Source organism: Corvus kubaryi, unplaced genomic scaffold (assembly GCF_017639235.1).
Source record: "Corvus kubaryi isolate FWS band 111438036 unplaced genomic scaffold, C.kubaryi_AGA036_p1.0 37300, whole genome shotgun sequence".
NCBI lineage: Eukaryota > Metazoa > Chordata > Aves > Passeriformes > Corvidae > Corvus > Corvus kubaryi.
Window position 1 is genome coordinate 2,108,479 of NW_024581093.1, and position 15,673 is coordinate 2,124,151.

The 15,673-nt window shown below is 49.9% G+C and overlaps 1 protein-coding gene across 1 annotated transcript in view; it reads right to left on the reverse strand.

Annotated features, from left to right (window-relative positions):
- ATP2C2 (ATPase secretory pathway Ca2+ transporting 2) overlaps nucleotides 1-14,109 on the reverse strand; it is a 25,705-nt gene extending 11,596 nt beyond the window's left edge. The window contains exons 1-12 of the mRNA XM_042027107.1: nucleotides 13,636-14,109; nucleotides 8,437-8,547; nucleotides 7,674-7,790; nucleotides 5,889-5,978; nucleotides 5,723-5,758; nucleotides 5,569-5,630; nucleotides 4,268-4,376; nucleotides 4,042-4,191; nucleotides 3,609-3,677; nucleotides 3,199-3,274; nucleotides 2,893-2,959; nucleotides 1,552-1,676 (exon numbers count right to left, since the gene is read on the reverse strand). Of these exons, the coding sequence (XP_041883041.1) occupies nucleotides 1,552-1,676; nucleotides 2,893-2,959; nucleotides 3,199-3,274; nucleotides 3,609-3,677; nucleotides 4,042-4,191; nucleotides 4,268-4,376; nucleotides 5,569-5,630; nucleotides 5,723-5,758; nucleotides 5,889-5,978; nucleotides 7,674-7,790; nucleotides 8,437-8,547; nucleotides 13,636-13,734 (1,111 nt within the window). The 5' untranslated portion in view covers nucleotides 13,735-14,109. The remainder of the gene's footprint in view (nucleotides 1-1,551; nucleotides 1,677-2,892; nucleotides 2,960-3,198; nucleotides 3,275-3,608; nucleotides 3,678-4,041; nucleotides 4,192-4,267; nucleotides 4,377-5,568; nucleotides 5,631-5,722; nucleotides 5,759-5,888; nucleotides 5,979-7,673; nucleotides 7,791-8,436; nucleotides 8,548-13,635) is intronic.
- Nucleotides 14,110-15,673: the final 1,564 nt, after the last annotated feature.

Here is a 15,673-nt window from a genome sequence, read left to right on the forward strand (position 1 = left end):
AATATCACAGAACAGCTGCTCTATTCCAAAAAGACAGCCCCAATTCCCACTCTGCCAGTGAAGCCTTGCTTCTCTAAATCAGAACAGCAGCCCTTCCCTGCCTCACCAAGGGACTGGGAGAGGAGGTGGGTTAAAGACTGCTACAAAAAATACTCCAAGATCAACACCTAAGAGCAGAAACTGCCCCTTTGCTCTGCTTTGTGCCAACCCTGATCCAGTAAGGCACATTTTTCCAGAGTCCATTTACAAAGTGCTGCAAAAGGGTGAATTAGCTGAGCCACCACATTCCAGATAGTTTCCACTCCCAAGAAGGGGGGAAATTACTTTAATATGAAACAAGAATAAGGCTCCAGCTTCCTTCTGAGTCTGAATATCTTCCTGGCTCTGGAGGTGATCACAGTGCTCAGGCACAGACCCCCACAAGCATGATGACTTCTAGGTAAAGACCTGGAGAGAAAATAAAGCGGATTGGGCTGTAATTAAATGAAGCACAGTTTGGAAGGATTAGCAGAGAGCAAAGCTGTGATCTCCAACACCCCGTTTTTAGTTACTGATAATTAAAGAAGAAGGATTGTTTTTCTCCTCTTCAGAAGTTTAACAGACAGTTTTGGCTGTGCCGTCTCTGCACCTGCAGTTCTGCCTCTGTGGGCGCAGCCCTCCCAGAACGAATTCCCTCACGAGGGAAAAGCTGTTTCAGATGTCCTGGGTCAGGGCAGACACAATAAAATCAGGGTGATAAGATTCCTTAACTGCAGAACAAACATAGGCAGCTCAAACAATAGCAGTGTTTCCCAAAAGGACAGGTTTTAGCTGCAGGATCTGGCCATGCAGCAGATTTTGGGAACTGCATGGACCTGGTTTGGTATTTATTGTGCATTTAATGAGTGGTGCTAAGTAGGCACTGTGTCTCCTCCTTCATATCCCTGCTACCCTGACCCAGGTCAGAGCAGCAAAGCCTGCAGTGCAGCCACCTGGGAGTAAGGGACAAACTGAAGATAAGGGGAGGTGGAAGAACAATTCCATCCCAGTTCGTTCTGCCCTGCAGCTGTGAGGATGTGTTGGATGCCTTCTCCATCCTCTCTGTCCCTCTCTCCGTGACTTTTTGGGTGTCAGGGAGTTGGCCACCACCCAGCCTGCAGAAGGATAAATGGCTTTATTTATGTTGCCAAGCTTGACTTGAGGGGCTGGGAGGTTTTTTAGCCAGACGCTGAAGAAGTGGACAGGACAGATCTGCAGGAGGATCCCAGAGCATGGAGAGGAAAGAGAAACAAAGATTTTAACCCAATACGTGTCTGCAGAGGGGCTCTGCTCCCCCTGGGCTGGACCATTCCAAGCATGTGCCTGTGTTCATACCACAAAATAAGGGAAAAGGGTGAGAAATACAGGGTAAAAAATATATTTAATTCTGAGTGGGTTGCTCTGTCCCGGTAAGACTGTTCCAAATTTATTTCTCTGGATCAGACCAAAGCTCTCAAGGCCAGCCCAGACTTTGAAGCTCAGATTTTGGAGCCTGGCAGGTGACCAAGCCGTGTGGCCCCTTTGCAGCCTTACCTAAGGTCTCTACAATGGGCAGCTTCTTCACAATCACCTTTTTCTTGGCCATGCGCAGCACTCCCAGCACCAGAGTGACGGTGACCACGATGGGAAGGCCCTCGGGGATGGCAGCCACGGCCAGGCTGGGGACAGCAGAGACACAACAGCCTCAACACAGGGCCCAAACCACAAGCACGGACCCAAAGGTGCCAAAGGGACATTCCCAGGGCTGAGTTTTCCTAAGGGGCTCAATGGGATAATCACTGGGGCTGCTGGCACACTGCAAATACAAAAGCAGGACATTTACCCAGCCCTTGGACCTTTTTCTGGATGGTTGTGACAGAGCAGTTATTTTTCTTCTTTACATTGCCAAAGAGCATTAATTTCTGGCTAAGCAGGGATTTAGAGGCTGGATTTAATTTCATTTATTTAACTTTCTGAGGATGGGAGTTGAATATTCCCTGGCACCAGGGCTCACACGTTAGCCACTGGCTCCTGGCCACATGCAGCCCCTCACCTCCTCTCTTACCCCACTGTGGGGGGACAGAACCAGCTCCCCAGATGTCTCCACCATCAATCAGAGCAACACCAAAACCTGCAACACCTGATATGCTGGAAAAATCCAGCCACAGTCTGTATATTTGATATTAGATATTCCTTGGGGAACTCTGAATGCTTCCAGATATGTGCAAAATGTAATCACGGACAGCTTGCAAAACCATAAACTGCCCCCCCAAACTCAGGATTAACCACTTTTCTTTGCCACCACATCCCCCTGGGAGACAGGAAGGTGGCACTAAACCAGTTTGGCTTCTCTGTTGTCTCCCCACCTGGGATTTTTTTTTTGTTTCCATAGAACACTTTTTTTTTTTTTAAAGAATTGATTTTAGAGCCATGACAACACCAAGGTAACAGGTTTTATGGGCACTACTGAAAACACATTTTTTATTATGTTTGATTAAGAAGCTGTGCATGCTTTTTTATGCTGTGTGAGATGTGCATTCCTTTCTTTAGATGTAAATCCAGTAGGAACAGCAAAGAGTAATATTTGTTGTTGGTGCACTCCCACTAAATTCATAGCACAGATAGGAAAGGGCATTCACAGCAGGATGAAGTGGAGATGCTAAGGAAGATTTTCCAGATACCAGTTTACAAAATTAAATAAACCCTCAAGCTTGGTGTTGTTCTCCTCCACTCTGTTTAAACCTCACATTAATTTCAGCAGCGCAAGAGAAATACATATTTATGAAATTTTTATGTATTTACTCAAGCTCTCCTTTGTGAAATGTCCTTTGTTTTGAACGGGAAGTTCCTTGGGACATTTCATTAGAAATCAAAGAGAAAAAGTCCAGTCCTCACCTGACTCCAATGGTGAACATGCTGAGGAGACGCTTCCCTTGCAACCAGCCAATGAGCATTATCAAACCTGGAGGGGGGAAATGAGCTGGTTAAAAAAAGTACTTCAAAAACCTCTGACCTGTTTTAGCTGTTGTTGCAGAACTAAAAATGCAATGAGGCACCCAGGTCTCTCGTTCAGTGGTGTCTCTGCTCGAACCCCCAAGGTCCAGGTGACCCACACCCACAAGTGCTTTTGGAAAAGCAGCCCTGGAGCACGGAGGGATTCCACAGCCAACCACGCCAGCGTGAGCATTGCATCCCACTCACCAATTATCCCAAAGGAGAACAGTGTGAGCTGCTTCCCCAGCCTGTCCATGCTCTTCTGCAGAGGTGTCTTGGGAGTCTGGAAAAATTAGAGGTTACTGGGTTTTCTTTGGTTGTTGTGTGTGATGAGAAGATGATGGCCAGCCCAGAACAAGCGACCCACACAGCCCTGGTTATCCATACATGGTCCCTGCAGTTGCCTTGTGCTTTTCCCACCCTCAGCCCCTCAACAGGGTCTGTTGGGCACAGCCTGTCCTGTCCTTCTCTGTCAGACACTTTGGTGTCCCTCAGTTACACGGGCATCTTGTGGCAGAAGCAGAACTGAACCCAGAGCATTGAACTCTTGGGACTGCTCCTGCTCACAAACTTTTATCCAGGACATCCAGCATTTCCCCAGACATGGGCTGTGTTACCTCCTCAGCCTGCATCATCTTGAACACCTCACCAAACTGGGAATTTTCACCTGTGCCAATAACCACACCCTGGAAAAAGGAAAAAGAGAGATGAAGGTGAGAAAATATAGAGAATCCCAGACTGGTTTGGGTTGGAAGGGATCTTAAAGCCCATCCAGTCCCACCCCTGCCATGGGCAGGGACACCTTCCACTGTCCCAGGCTGCTCCAAGTCCCATCCAGCCTGGCCTTGGACACTTTCAGGGATCCAGGGGCAGCCACAGCTTCTCTGGGCACCCTGTGCCAGGGCCTCAGTACCCTCACAGGGAAGGATTCCTTCCTAGTATCCCATCAAACCTGCCCTCTGTCATTCCCCCTTTTCCTGTCATTCCATGCTCACACTGAAAGAATCTGCAACCAGTGCCCAGGAAAAGACCACTGATGTCAGGACTCACTTTTCCCTTCCCGTACCGCACCAGGGTCCCCATGAAAACCACATTGCTCAGCGTGGTTATGTCCCCAGCTTCCAGCAGCACACTGTCAGTCTTGTTGCAAGGCTCAGCTTCTCCAGTAAAACTGGATTCATCCACCAGCAGATCTGTAACCTAATTAAAAAGACGCATTTCTGGCACTGTTAAGACAAGGAATTTCCCAGCCAGGCTCGTTTACAGCTGTATTTACCTCTATGAGCCTGAGGTCTGCAGGAACCCTGTCACCCACAGACAGGTAGATGATATCTCCAGGCACCAGCTCTCGTGCCAGAAGGTGCTGCAGTTTTCCTTCCCTTAGGCTGCACGAGGCAAATGGAAAAAAGAAGAAAGGGAACCAGGCTGTGAGGTTTTTATTCATTCTGCAGGCTCGGGAACGTGGCTGGCAAGAAAGCAAGGAGCCTTGCCCCAAAGAACTTCCAATGTACATAAGAACAGAAAAATCTTCATAGCAATGAGCAGAGGATTATGTTCAGTTTGGGCTCGGTTTTAATTTGTAAACAGAATTTAATTTGCAAACAGATGGGCAGGTTATGGATGATTTATATTTCATAAGTGACTTAAAGATTATTTATACAGTAGAGAGGAGCAACAAGGAGTCATGCTTTCATGCCTTAAATAATGAGTTGCAGATTCTTGAACCTAAAAAGAGGCTTTTTAAAGCTAGAATTACCCCTGGCATTCCACTATTGCATTCAGAGTGGAGCCTTCCAGGCAGCTGGATGCTTCTGGTGTCATATCATAAATAAATAAAGTGCCAACAGTGGGGTTTGTAAGCTCCAGGGTGAACTTTGGACCAGTGGAAAACCCCACACCTCTTTGGCAGGGCAAGGCTTCCCTGAGCCTCACAACTTATTTCTGTTGGCTGTGACAAAACTGATTTGCAAAGACATAAATAGGCAAAATGTTTCCTGTAATTTTGAGCACTGATAACAAACATCAAAGCCATGGGAAGCAGTGTTTGGTGCACCCTAAAGCTGCTCTGTGGGCTGTGACCTGGCTGTGCCTGTGCCCGACACGTGGGTACAGCAGCAGGTAGGACAGGAGCCCCAGCCCACCTGCACTCAGGTGCTGCTTTGTGCCCATTTCTCGGGGGGAAAAACTACCCTAAAGCAAAAAAAAATATACATGGGTGAGGTTTTTCCTGCCTGGGGAGACAGTGGCATGCAGGATATGCTGCAGGGATGTGGAGCTTTTCTGGGAGCCTCCTGTCTCTCAGCATTTACTTAATTCCACTGGGTGCCTACTTCTTATTTCTAGTTTTTCTAATTTTTTTCCTAATAATTACAAAAAAACCTTCTAATAATTTCGGATCATTACTGATTATTTCATCCCCCTTCCCTGTGACCTGTAGCTGCACCCACTCACGGTGCCACCCCTCCAGAGACCAGGTTCTCATTACGTGCACAACAGCCTGAAATAATTTTCTTTTCCCGTTGGTCCTGCCCTCTTAGCCCCACTCCCTGCTAAGCCCCTGCTGCAGGAAGGTCTCACCAGTTGCACTCGGGGGGCACCAGCTTGTTGAGTTCTTCCAGGGATTTTTCCGAGCGATATTCCTTTTAAACAAGGAGGGAAAAGAAAGCCAAGTTACAGGAGAGGTCTCTTTGCTGACAGCCATGGCCACGGGGCTGAGCTCTGGAAAACCCACCTGGATGAAGGCCACAGTGACCACGATGAGCACAGCCTGTGGGCAGAGAGGGGTTACAGGTGTGGGCACAGAGAGACGGGGTGGGATGCAGGACAGGGGACACCACCATGGGGATATGGGGGACAAGGGGCACCCACCGTGGGGGTATGGGACAGGTGACACCTACCATGGTGATGCTCGCGGCATCCTCGTACTCCTTGGTGATGACACTCACCAAAGCTGAGGCCAGCAACAGGAGGATGAGGGGGTTTTTGAACTGAGAACACAAGAAAAATATGGAATGAGAGGTGCTGAAGCCGAGCTGGCTGCAGACCCCATCAGGAAGGGTCCCTGTCAGGTTTGGCTGCAGGGACCCTCCTTGCATCGTGGTCAGGCTTCTGCAGTTCCTGCTCCACAGGTGATGGGTGTGGGACCAGCAGGACCAGGCTCACCCCAAAACACATGGATTCCCTCCCTTTCCCCCTTTTTGCCTGCCTTTGCAGACACACAGCACAGAGCTGATTCCAAAAGCTTCTTGATGCACAGTAAGTACAAACAAAAACTTTATTGTCATAGAATCTGAAACCAGAAATCCTCTTTCTTCCTCTTTTTCATTTTTTCTTTAATTAATCTGCTCAAGTCTTCACTGGACCGAGGGCTGTGGGAGTCAGGTGCTCACTTGTTTCGCTTTTAAACAGAGACTTTAAGGCCCCTTTTCCTACCTGAGAAAATTACAGCTTTGTTTAGCTGATGTGGGAATTGATGGAAAGGAATTAAATAGATAAAGATAAATCTGCCTGCTTTGTGCAACAGATGTGTGGTGATGTTCAGCAGGAAAGCCAGGATTTAAATTTATTCCTTGCTGGAGCCAAAGGTGAAAGTCCCTCCATTCCTCTTTAGAAAACCGAGGCAAAGGGGGATGTTTGCAAAAGCAGCAGCTGGAAAAGCCACAGCAAGGGGCTGCTGAGGGATGATGCTCAAGTGCAGGGTGTGAATGGTGCAAGACCAGAGGCACCAAAAGGTTGCAGGAGGATCAGAGATGCACCGAAGAATCCCTCTGGTGTCCCTGTAGGAGAAACTGGTTCTGAAGGCTGAGCAGAAAAAACACCATCTCACTTTTTATCAGGAATAAAAGAATCCTTGGAGAGACTTAGTGATGATTACCAAAAGCTAAAGAATATCAATTATGTTGAAAAAGGGATAAACCATGAAATAAAAATGAAGTCTTTCAAAGCAACTCAGATCCTCGTGATTCGACTAAGCAGGAGGAAAACCAGTCAAATCACAGGTTGGAAATGAAAAATAAAAACAAACAAAAGGCCCTTCTTGTCCGGTTAAAAGCTCTCAAAGAGAGCTGAAAGATGCATTAAATACTGATGAGAAATAGTTAATAAAAGCAAAACCCAAGGGTAACTCATCTGGGGAAAGGGAAGACAGCAAATATCACTTTCTGCCTGGCTTTCTGGGGGCAGCTGGTGTGAAATTGTGGATGTCAACAGCACATGGCACCATGTACGAACGTATCTGTCACTGCTGTATAACTGATAGAGACCCCAAAACTCCCCTGAGCTCCACAGCTGCCCCTTTTCTGGAGGGATAGCCAAAATCAGAGCATCTTCCTGCTACCACCGGCTCTCCTCAAACCTTTCACGATTTTACCACTTGCCTTAAAGGGAAGAAATACCCAGCAACCAGGCCCCTGATCTACAGCATTTGATTTGTGGGCTGTGTGGAGACAAACAGGTTCATTTCTGTTTGAAGATGTTATCTGCACCCTCAGTGAGCTGCAGAGGAACCTCACAATGGTTTTCCCAGGAGAAGGAGCAGTTCCTGTGTCCAGGACACAGCCTGTTCCAAGGCTCAGTCTCTGGAATTACAAATCCTGAATATTTCAATGCAGACACACGCTCAGAGCAACCCAGCCAGGTTTTGTTTCTGCCAAGAAATGAGGATCTGTGCAGAAAATCCTTACCTGGTCCAGATATTTCTTCCATATTGGCTCTGTGTTCTCTACTGAAAATTCATTCCAGCCGTGTTTTGACCGGCGCTGGAGCACGGAAAACTCAGAGAGTCCAGTTTGTAAGTCAACCTAGAGGGAAAAAAACCCCAAACCCAACCCAAACATTACATATTACAGTTACAGAAAACTTATTAAGGCAAATTTATATTAAACCCCTATAAGCAGACTGGGCAAGATCTTCATGGCTCAGTCTCCCATGAAAAAATAAATCTGCCCGTTGTTTTTCTGTTAAAATATGTATTTTTGTTAAACTATAAAATTTTACCATCAACCACCACAGAAAGCCATAGAGCGAGCACAAGTTAATTTAAAAAAATGTATATTTCCAAAAGGGAGAAATCATATCATGGATGACAAATTAGAAATCTAAAATAGTAAAAGAAAGAACTAATTTCTGGTTGCACTGTGTATTTAAAGAGAAAATAAAAATAAACACACCCTGACAAAATTCAAGGGAGAACAAAAGGAGAAGGGATAAAATCTATTCTGCCTGGATTTAAAAAATAGCGAGGTCGGAAATTAAAATACAGCCAAGCACTAAAGCTTTCCCTGATGGTGGGGACCCTCAAGCCCAGAAAGGAGCGGATTCATCCCACAAAAAGGCAGCGGGATTGGGCACTCCAGGAGTTTGCAAGTCAATTACAGACTGATTTTGCTGCTCGGGCCCTTCCCACAGGCAGATCCCACATTCCCAAAGACCTGCACAAACCCTTACGTTTAGAGCTCTTGCCAAGTCCTCCTTGTGGCATTTACAGGCGTCCTTCGGGGGCAGGACCGCCACCTCCTTCTCCTGCTCGATTACCTTCAGCTCGCACTCCTCACGGGGCTGGATAAACAAGGCGAGGCAATCGTTAGACGAGAGCACAGTTAATTAAAGCTTTTCAGCACCTCCCGGCTTCTTCCCTTAATCCCATTCCCTTCCCTCCCCTTGCCAGCTGCGTGCCAGTCACTACACCACTTCCCAAATCTCAGCGCTTTAATACCAGCTCTAAGCAATCCTGATCCCAGCCTCAAAGCCCGGCTGTTCTCGTAGGGGGAGAGAGGTCGTGAGGAGCTGGGGAGCCAAAAAAGAGAAGCTCACGGTGCTGATCAGGAGAGGTTCAGGCTGTGCTGTTTGAGGTGTCCCATGCCAGTGTCTCACAGCCCAGACTCGATGCTCAGAGCAAGGAAAACACTTTCCCCTTATTAAAAACATAATAAACGAGCTGAAAACGTGAGCTAGAAATGTGAGCCGGAGGGAGAAGCAAAATCTCCTCTCCCACCTCCAGGGCTGCTTTGCTCCACCACTGACTCTGCAGCTGCCTCCAAGCAGGATAAAGCCTTCCTGCCCTGTGCAGGCAGCCCCAGCCCTCAGCATCCCAACCTCTGCCTTTCAATTTCCTTCATTTTCTTCTCTAAAATGCACTTCCCAGAGCAGCAGCATTCCCAAAATCTCTGCCAGGCCCAGGCTGTGACCACTAGTGCAGGCTGAGTACAGAGAGGGAGAAATCTCACCCCTCCCAAGGGACAGGAGTTCCATTCCCTTTTCCCTTCATTCATAAAGCAGAGGAGTTTGTGTTCATTAAGGAACCCCCAGAGAGCGCGGCAGGAATTTGGCTCCAGCTCCCCACTCCCAGCACCCTGGAATGTTTGCTGTGGGATGCACTCAGGTCTGGCTCACCCTCCTGCACTGGTAATTGGGGAATTGGCCCTGCCATGAATATTCAGGAGCTTTCTAGGAACATCCAGTGCTTTGCAATTTAAAGCCTGAGATAAATGCAGGAAATCATAAACGCAGAAAACGTCCTTGGCTGTTCTCTCATGGAGCTGGTTTCAGTCTTGGGGCTTCTGGAGAGCTCGGAGCATCTCTAAGCCCTGCTCCTGGAACAGGCTTTAGCCATATCCATCTGTGGCAGCCCTCTTTTATGGCCATTTCCTGACCCACAGCTCAGCTGCCAACACCCCCCTGCTCCCAGTGGGAAAGCACAGGAGTCTGGGAGCCCTTGCTCTGGGCAGGGCTCATTTAGAGCCATTTTGTCCCAGGAACAACCTGCCTTTCCAATCCCCCAGCAATTTGCCCAAGATCTCCATGGATTTTCCTGCTCCCACGTTTCCCCCAAGCCGGTGACCACATTTTGCTTGAAGAAGCTGCAGTGCTGCTCCCCTTTTTGAGCCATCCTAGCACCAAACATCACCCTTATTTCCACATCTCCTTAACAGACCTTTCTAGAAGGGACAAAAATACCCCTTCCACATTTAAAACTCATGATTTATGTCCCTGTTTGTGTGCCCTGGTTGTACAAATGCATCAGTTCCCTGTTACTTTGTTGACATCAGACACTGAAATCCCAAGAGCCACTTATGGAGACGGAAGGGTTTGGTGGGAAGAAAACACAGGGATAGACACATCCCTGCATTCATTCCCATCCTGATTAATGTGGCCTCTCCAGGCTCCTCTGTGCTGCAGCTGGCACACACAGGTATCAAGGTACAGCTCTGCCCTGGAGCAGTTTAAATTTTAATGAAAGCAGCTGGAGGGAAGGAAGGGACCTGGACACGAGGATAACATGCCTGAAGTCCCCAAGGACAGCAGGGGAAGCAGGGCTCAGCTCTATCAGCAATATTTACCTTCACAAAGGTGTGGAGGAAATAAATGACAAAGGCCTGGGATGTGCCTGAGCCATCTGTGGTTTCTCTGGAAATGCTGGCAGCTCCCTGCTCCTGCCAGCCAGGGCCTGTGGCAGGAACAGCTTTATTGGGATGAGCTGCGCTGCTGAGCCTACGCCTATCAGGGACTTCCCCTCATGAACCGTGGCACAGCTTTCCCACCAGTTCTGTTTTGCAGAACAACCCCTGCAATGCACAGGTTGGAAATGCATCAGTGGGGCCCCATCTCCCTCCTGCCCTGGATGTGCTGCCAGTGCAGAGCCCCTGTGACCCCAATCCCACCCCACCCCAGGGACGTTGGGCACCAGGCAGTGTCCTGTGCCAATCTCCTCATAAACAAACCTCTCCTTGAGCATTACTGGCTTTTGTTTTTACCTTGCAAAGCAGATGTGGGTTATCCACAATATCCATTTACATTTATAACCTTTATCCTTTCGGCACAAGAGCACAGACTCCATGCAGCAGGGCAGGAAGGAGTCGCAAAAGGGTAATTATCAGTTTATCTATTGCTTTGCAAGATCAGGAGATACTGGAGGCTGTAAAGAGCAGCTGGTGTGGCTGGGAGCCACCTTGGAGGTACCTGAGCATCCCTCATCCTAAAACAATCCCTCAGTTGTCCTGCTGAGCAGCCCATGTGGAAGAAAGGGAGCATGGAGCTTTCTGCAGAGCACACAGCCCCTTTTGTGTACTCTGGCAAACAGCCCAAAATACCAGTTCTCGGGATTTTCCCCCACCTCTGCCTCTGCTGAGGCTTTGCATATCCTTTTCCCTGTCTTAGGTTACTTTGGACCAGATAATGGACTGCAATCCAGAGTGGGCTGGGTTATTTAGTCTACATGAAGCCCTTCCAAACATTAAACTTTATCCCTGCCAAAAATACGATAAATAAATCAAACCATTCTCTCCAAAGAGACTTTTACATTTCTTTTTTCGGGTGGACATGGAAGGAAAAAGACCCATGTTCCAGGGGTGCAGGCAGAATCCAGAATCCAGCCTCGAGCAACCCTCAGCCCTCCAGGTGAGGGGCTGCCTTGCTGGGCTTCCCTATCCAAGCTCCTTTCCCACCCACCACACTGGTTTCAGCACCTCCCACACAGCTTCTCACTCCCCTGTTGCACATCTATCACAGAATTCCAATATTTTTTACATGAAACAAAGCTCTGGTCCCCCTGCTTGCAGATAGAAACTCCAAAATAGCCCCCTTGATTGTTCAAAAGGCCAGAGGTTTTCCAGTAAGGCTGATTTGAAGCACCCACCTCAAGAATCCTGCCCTGGACTGTGCCTGCTGGGGGTGACCATGGTCAGAGGGAAAGGGGGATGCAAAGAAGCAGTGCCCAGGCTTTTCTCCCCCCGTCACACACACAAGGATGTGTGACTGTGCATGTGCACACACTCTGGGATGCTCAGAAGAAAAATCTCTAGTTGTTCTTCAGATTTCTGCAGGAAACACACAATTCCCGTAAACTATAAATCAGCCCCACAAAAATTGCCCTGGTTCTGGATAGGGCACTGCAGCAAAGGAGTTAAACCATGCCCAGCAGAGTCTGGACACAGGCTGGGCATGGGCTTTGATGTGCCAGGTGACTGTCCTGCCATCTCCAGGTAACACCACGGCCACAGGTGAACTGGCCATCACCCCACTGGGGTACCAGCACTGGGGCTTTCCTTCACAGCCCAGTTTGGGCATTTATCCTGCCTGCAGTCCCATCAGATCGCCTGGACTCACACCCTCACACCTTTAAGACTGAGCACAACGCTTTGACCAAAATATTTAAGATCTACAAGGTTGAAAGTGCTCTGCAACTGTTTTCAAGCAAAGAAGCAAAATGCCATCAAGTAGGGGGAAGATGAGTCATTTACCAGCCTAAACCATACCCTGAGAATAAGTTCTTGATTTGCCAAGTTCCCATTTTCATTGTACACTGCTATCTGCTTCCTACCCTGTGCCAAAGCTCTCCTCACCTCACTCTCCTGTTACACACAGACCACTCTCTGCATAGACCTGAGCTAAAATTCAAGAGGCGTTTAGATTTGGAAGTAAATACCTGTCACTATTTATTTTGGCGCAGCATAAATGGTGCAGCCTAAGAACAAGCCAGAATAATTGCCCGTGGCCTCCTGCCTACGTGCAATCAGAAATCTCAGCTTCCCACCAAGCCAGGTTACAGAGACCTTCTGCAACCTCATCAAGATCTTCTTTTCCTGGGATTTTGAGCTCTGTGTGAGCAGTGCAGAGCAGCATCACCCGATGCAGTGCACAGGGGAAGAGTTCAGTGTCTTATTTTCTTCTCCCTGTGACACTGACCTGCCCCACACCAGACAGACAAGACTCAGAAAGGGGATTATCTGAAATAATATCTGGGAAAGGCCTCAGTCAGTCAGGAAAAGCACATGAATCTCTCCAAGTGTGTGGATGGAGCTCGTTGGGATGGGAGTAAGGGCTAACCCCATGTGCTAGAGGAATTAGACAAATGAGGTTCACGTGGCAGAGCACCCAACCAATCTGCCATGTGGCAGAAAAAATGGGGCTTGAGCCATGGAAACCTTGTGCTGAGCAAATAACCAGATAATCCCAGACCAGAAGATTTTGTGGCGAAAACCCAAGGAGAACAACAAATGTGTCATCCAAAGCACCACTGGCCACCCTTTGGTCCATCTGCACCGAGGACAGGCAGTGCAAGCAGGGAGGGGACGTCAGTGCAGCACTTTTCAGGAGAGGAAAGCAGTATTTCCAGGTGGACTCTGCAGGTCTGAGCCCAAACCCTCCTTGGCCGCTGGTTACCAGCCCTGACTGCAGCAACAGCTCAGAGCACAGCCCGAGGGGCACAGCCCCTCTGCCAGTGACCAGCACTGGTGGCAGGGGTCCCCTGGGGACAGGGGGAACCCTGCTTTCCATTTCCCCTGTTGTGCCCACTCTCCAGAGAGCTCCCACGGCCGCACTCCAGGGCTCTCCCATGCGCTTCCTTAGTTGGGAAGCTCCTCAGAGCAGGGAACAAAGTTTCTGGGCAGGACTGAGGCCTCAGCTCCGTGCCCTTGGATCATTGCATAGAAACAAGGCTCCCCATCACTCCCGGCTCCTGGCAAACACCATCCACCTCATCCCCCTGCTGCCGGGAGCCGCTCGGCTCGCCCGGAGAGGGGACGGGGACAGCGCAGCCACAGCGCTCTCGAGTTACCGGGGGGACAAAGCAGGCGGAGTAGACAAAAGTAACCCCAGTCACACAAACTATTTCAGCAGGTCCAGGCAAGAGGCACAGGCAATCCTCACCTCCTCTTCCGGCTCGCTGCTTCCCAGGGGCTGATATTTCTGCACGAAGCGGAGGAGCGACCTTTTCTGGAAGAGTTTGGTGAAACTTCCTTCGCCCATCTTCGCTGCGCCGCTCTGGGGAGCGCCCCGGGGGCCAGCGGGATGGGACCACCGGCCGCTGGCAGGGCTGGCTCCGCTTCCCCGGGAGCTCGGGGCTACCTGCAGGGAGAGGCACCTGTCCCTGCCGCCAAGTCACGCCTTCCTTCGGCCGCCGGAGCCGGAGGGAGGGAGGTGCGCGCCCTCCGAGCCTCCCCGCGGGAGCTGCTCCCGTGAAACCCGGCCGGGAAGGCTGGCTGTGTGTGACAGGGACACGAGGGAACCGGCTCGCTGTGCGTGACCGGCACCTGAAGAGCAGGTTGGGCTTTTCCTCCGCCCTCCGAAGGATTGCTGCGGGAGGAGCGTCGGACGGGCAGATAGGGAAGGTGTTTCGCCAGGGCTGTGAGCGCAGGGGCAGGACAGGTTACACGCACCGCCGAGCCTGTTTGTAAACTTCCAGGCTGGGATAGTCCTTCTTAGGAAATGCTCCAGTCAGCACAACGCCGGGATTTATAGGTGTTTACATCAGGGAGAGGGCATGGATGTGCGATGTGGGGATTTGTAATGATCGTTCGTCAAAACCACAGCGCTTCCTTCGCGCTTTCGTGGTGGATCCCAACACACAGCTAAGGCTGGACTTCGGTGCCCAGAGCTGGACTTCAATAATGCCTGTGGGTCCCTTCCAGCTCGGAACATTCTCCGGTTCTGCGATTCCAAGATTGATAAAGTTCACTGGTTACATCACTCCCGGAGATTTATGGCTGCCTGTCAGGGAGCATCACGCTCTGGTTTGCCCCACGAGACCTACATCCTCCCCCAGGCACCATGACTGCGGGATCCACTTATGCTTACATTGTCCCTGAGGTGTAAACTGTGAGATTAAGATCCTCCTTTGACAGTAAAAACTGCATCGAGGGAATAAAAGTCATTCCCAGCCAGAGGAAAATAGATTTGCAGTTTTCTGCAGGAGAAGAGTTTTCTCCAGGGACATCCAGGTGACAGCTCTGGAGCAGTGGGGGTGGTGACACCTGGACCATGATGAGGCCAAGCCCCCAGACCTCTGTGACAGCCCGTGGTACCCAAAACCTGGCCAGCCCTCCCCAAACTGCTGCTCTTCCACGGAGCACTTCAGTCTAGCCTGTTTGCATCCCCCAGGTCCCGCCAGCTCCAGGAAAAGCTGAGGAGCCCTTGGGACACCCCACACAGCCACACCCGGGTCCCACTGAGGTGCTGTGGAGGGAGGGGCTTTTCCCAGACCGAGGGGAAAACAAAGCAGTTGGGAAACACGCCGCAAGGAGCCGGGATCTTGTAAAACACAGCTGGGGCTTCCCGGCTCCCTCGGTTGAGCAACGCTTTCGCAAGGATCCCACATGGATGCGTCAGGTAGATGGAGGAAGTTCCTGCATCGCCGAAACAGCGCTCCTTCCCGTGGGAAAGGATCCAGGGATAATGCTGGGCTCTGATTTTCAGGAATCTCACATCCAGGCCCTGTCCAGGGTTTAGGTAAGGTGCTTAGCCAGGGTTTGGAGCAGATACAGAGGGATTTGGGCTTTATCGTACGGGAATCAGGAGGTGAAACCTCTCTGAGCTCATTTATGCTCTTGAACTGGTCCCCGCCTTGTGCAGCTGTTCCAAGGACCTGGAGCATGTCCAGCTGGCTCTGCCAGCTCCTGACAAGGCACAGCAGCACTGCCTGGCAGGGAATCCCTTCTCCTGCCCACCTGAGCGTGCTTGTAGTCACCACAGTTTTAGAATCACTCCAAATCCTCGTGTTTCTGCCAGAAAAGTGGTGGAAAACATCTTCCCCCTCTAGGCAGGTGGGGAGAAAATTTCCCTTTGGTTTTGCTCTTGCTTTTCTCATCCCCAAATCCTCACTCATCATCCATGAAGCTGCTGCCCACAAGGAGCATCCCGGGGCTGTGCTGTGCACAGTGTGTCCATGGCCTGAGCAGCCCCAGCGTGG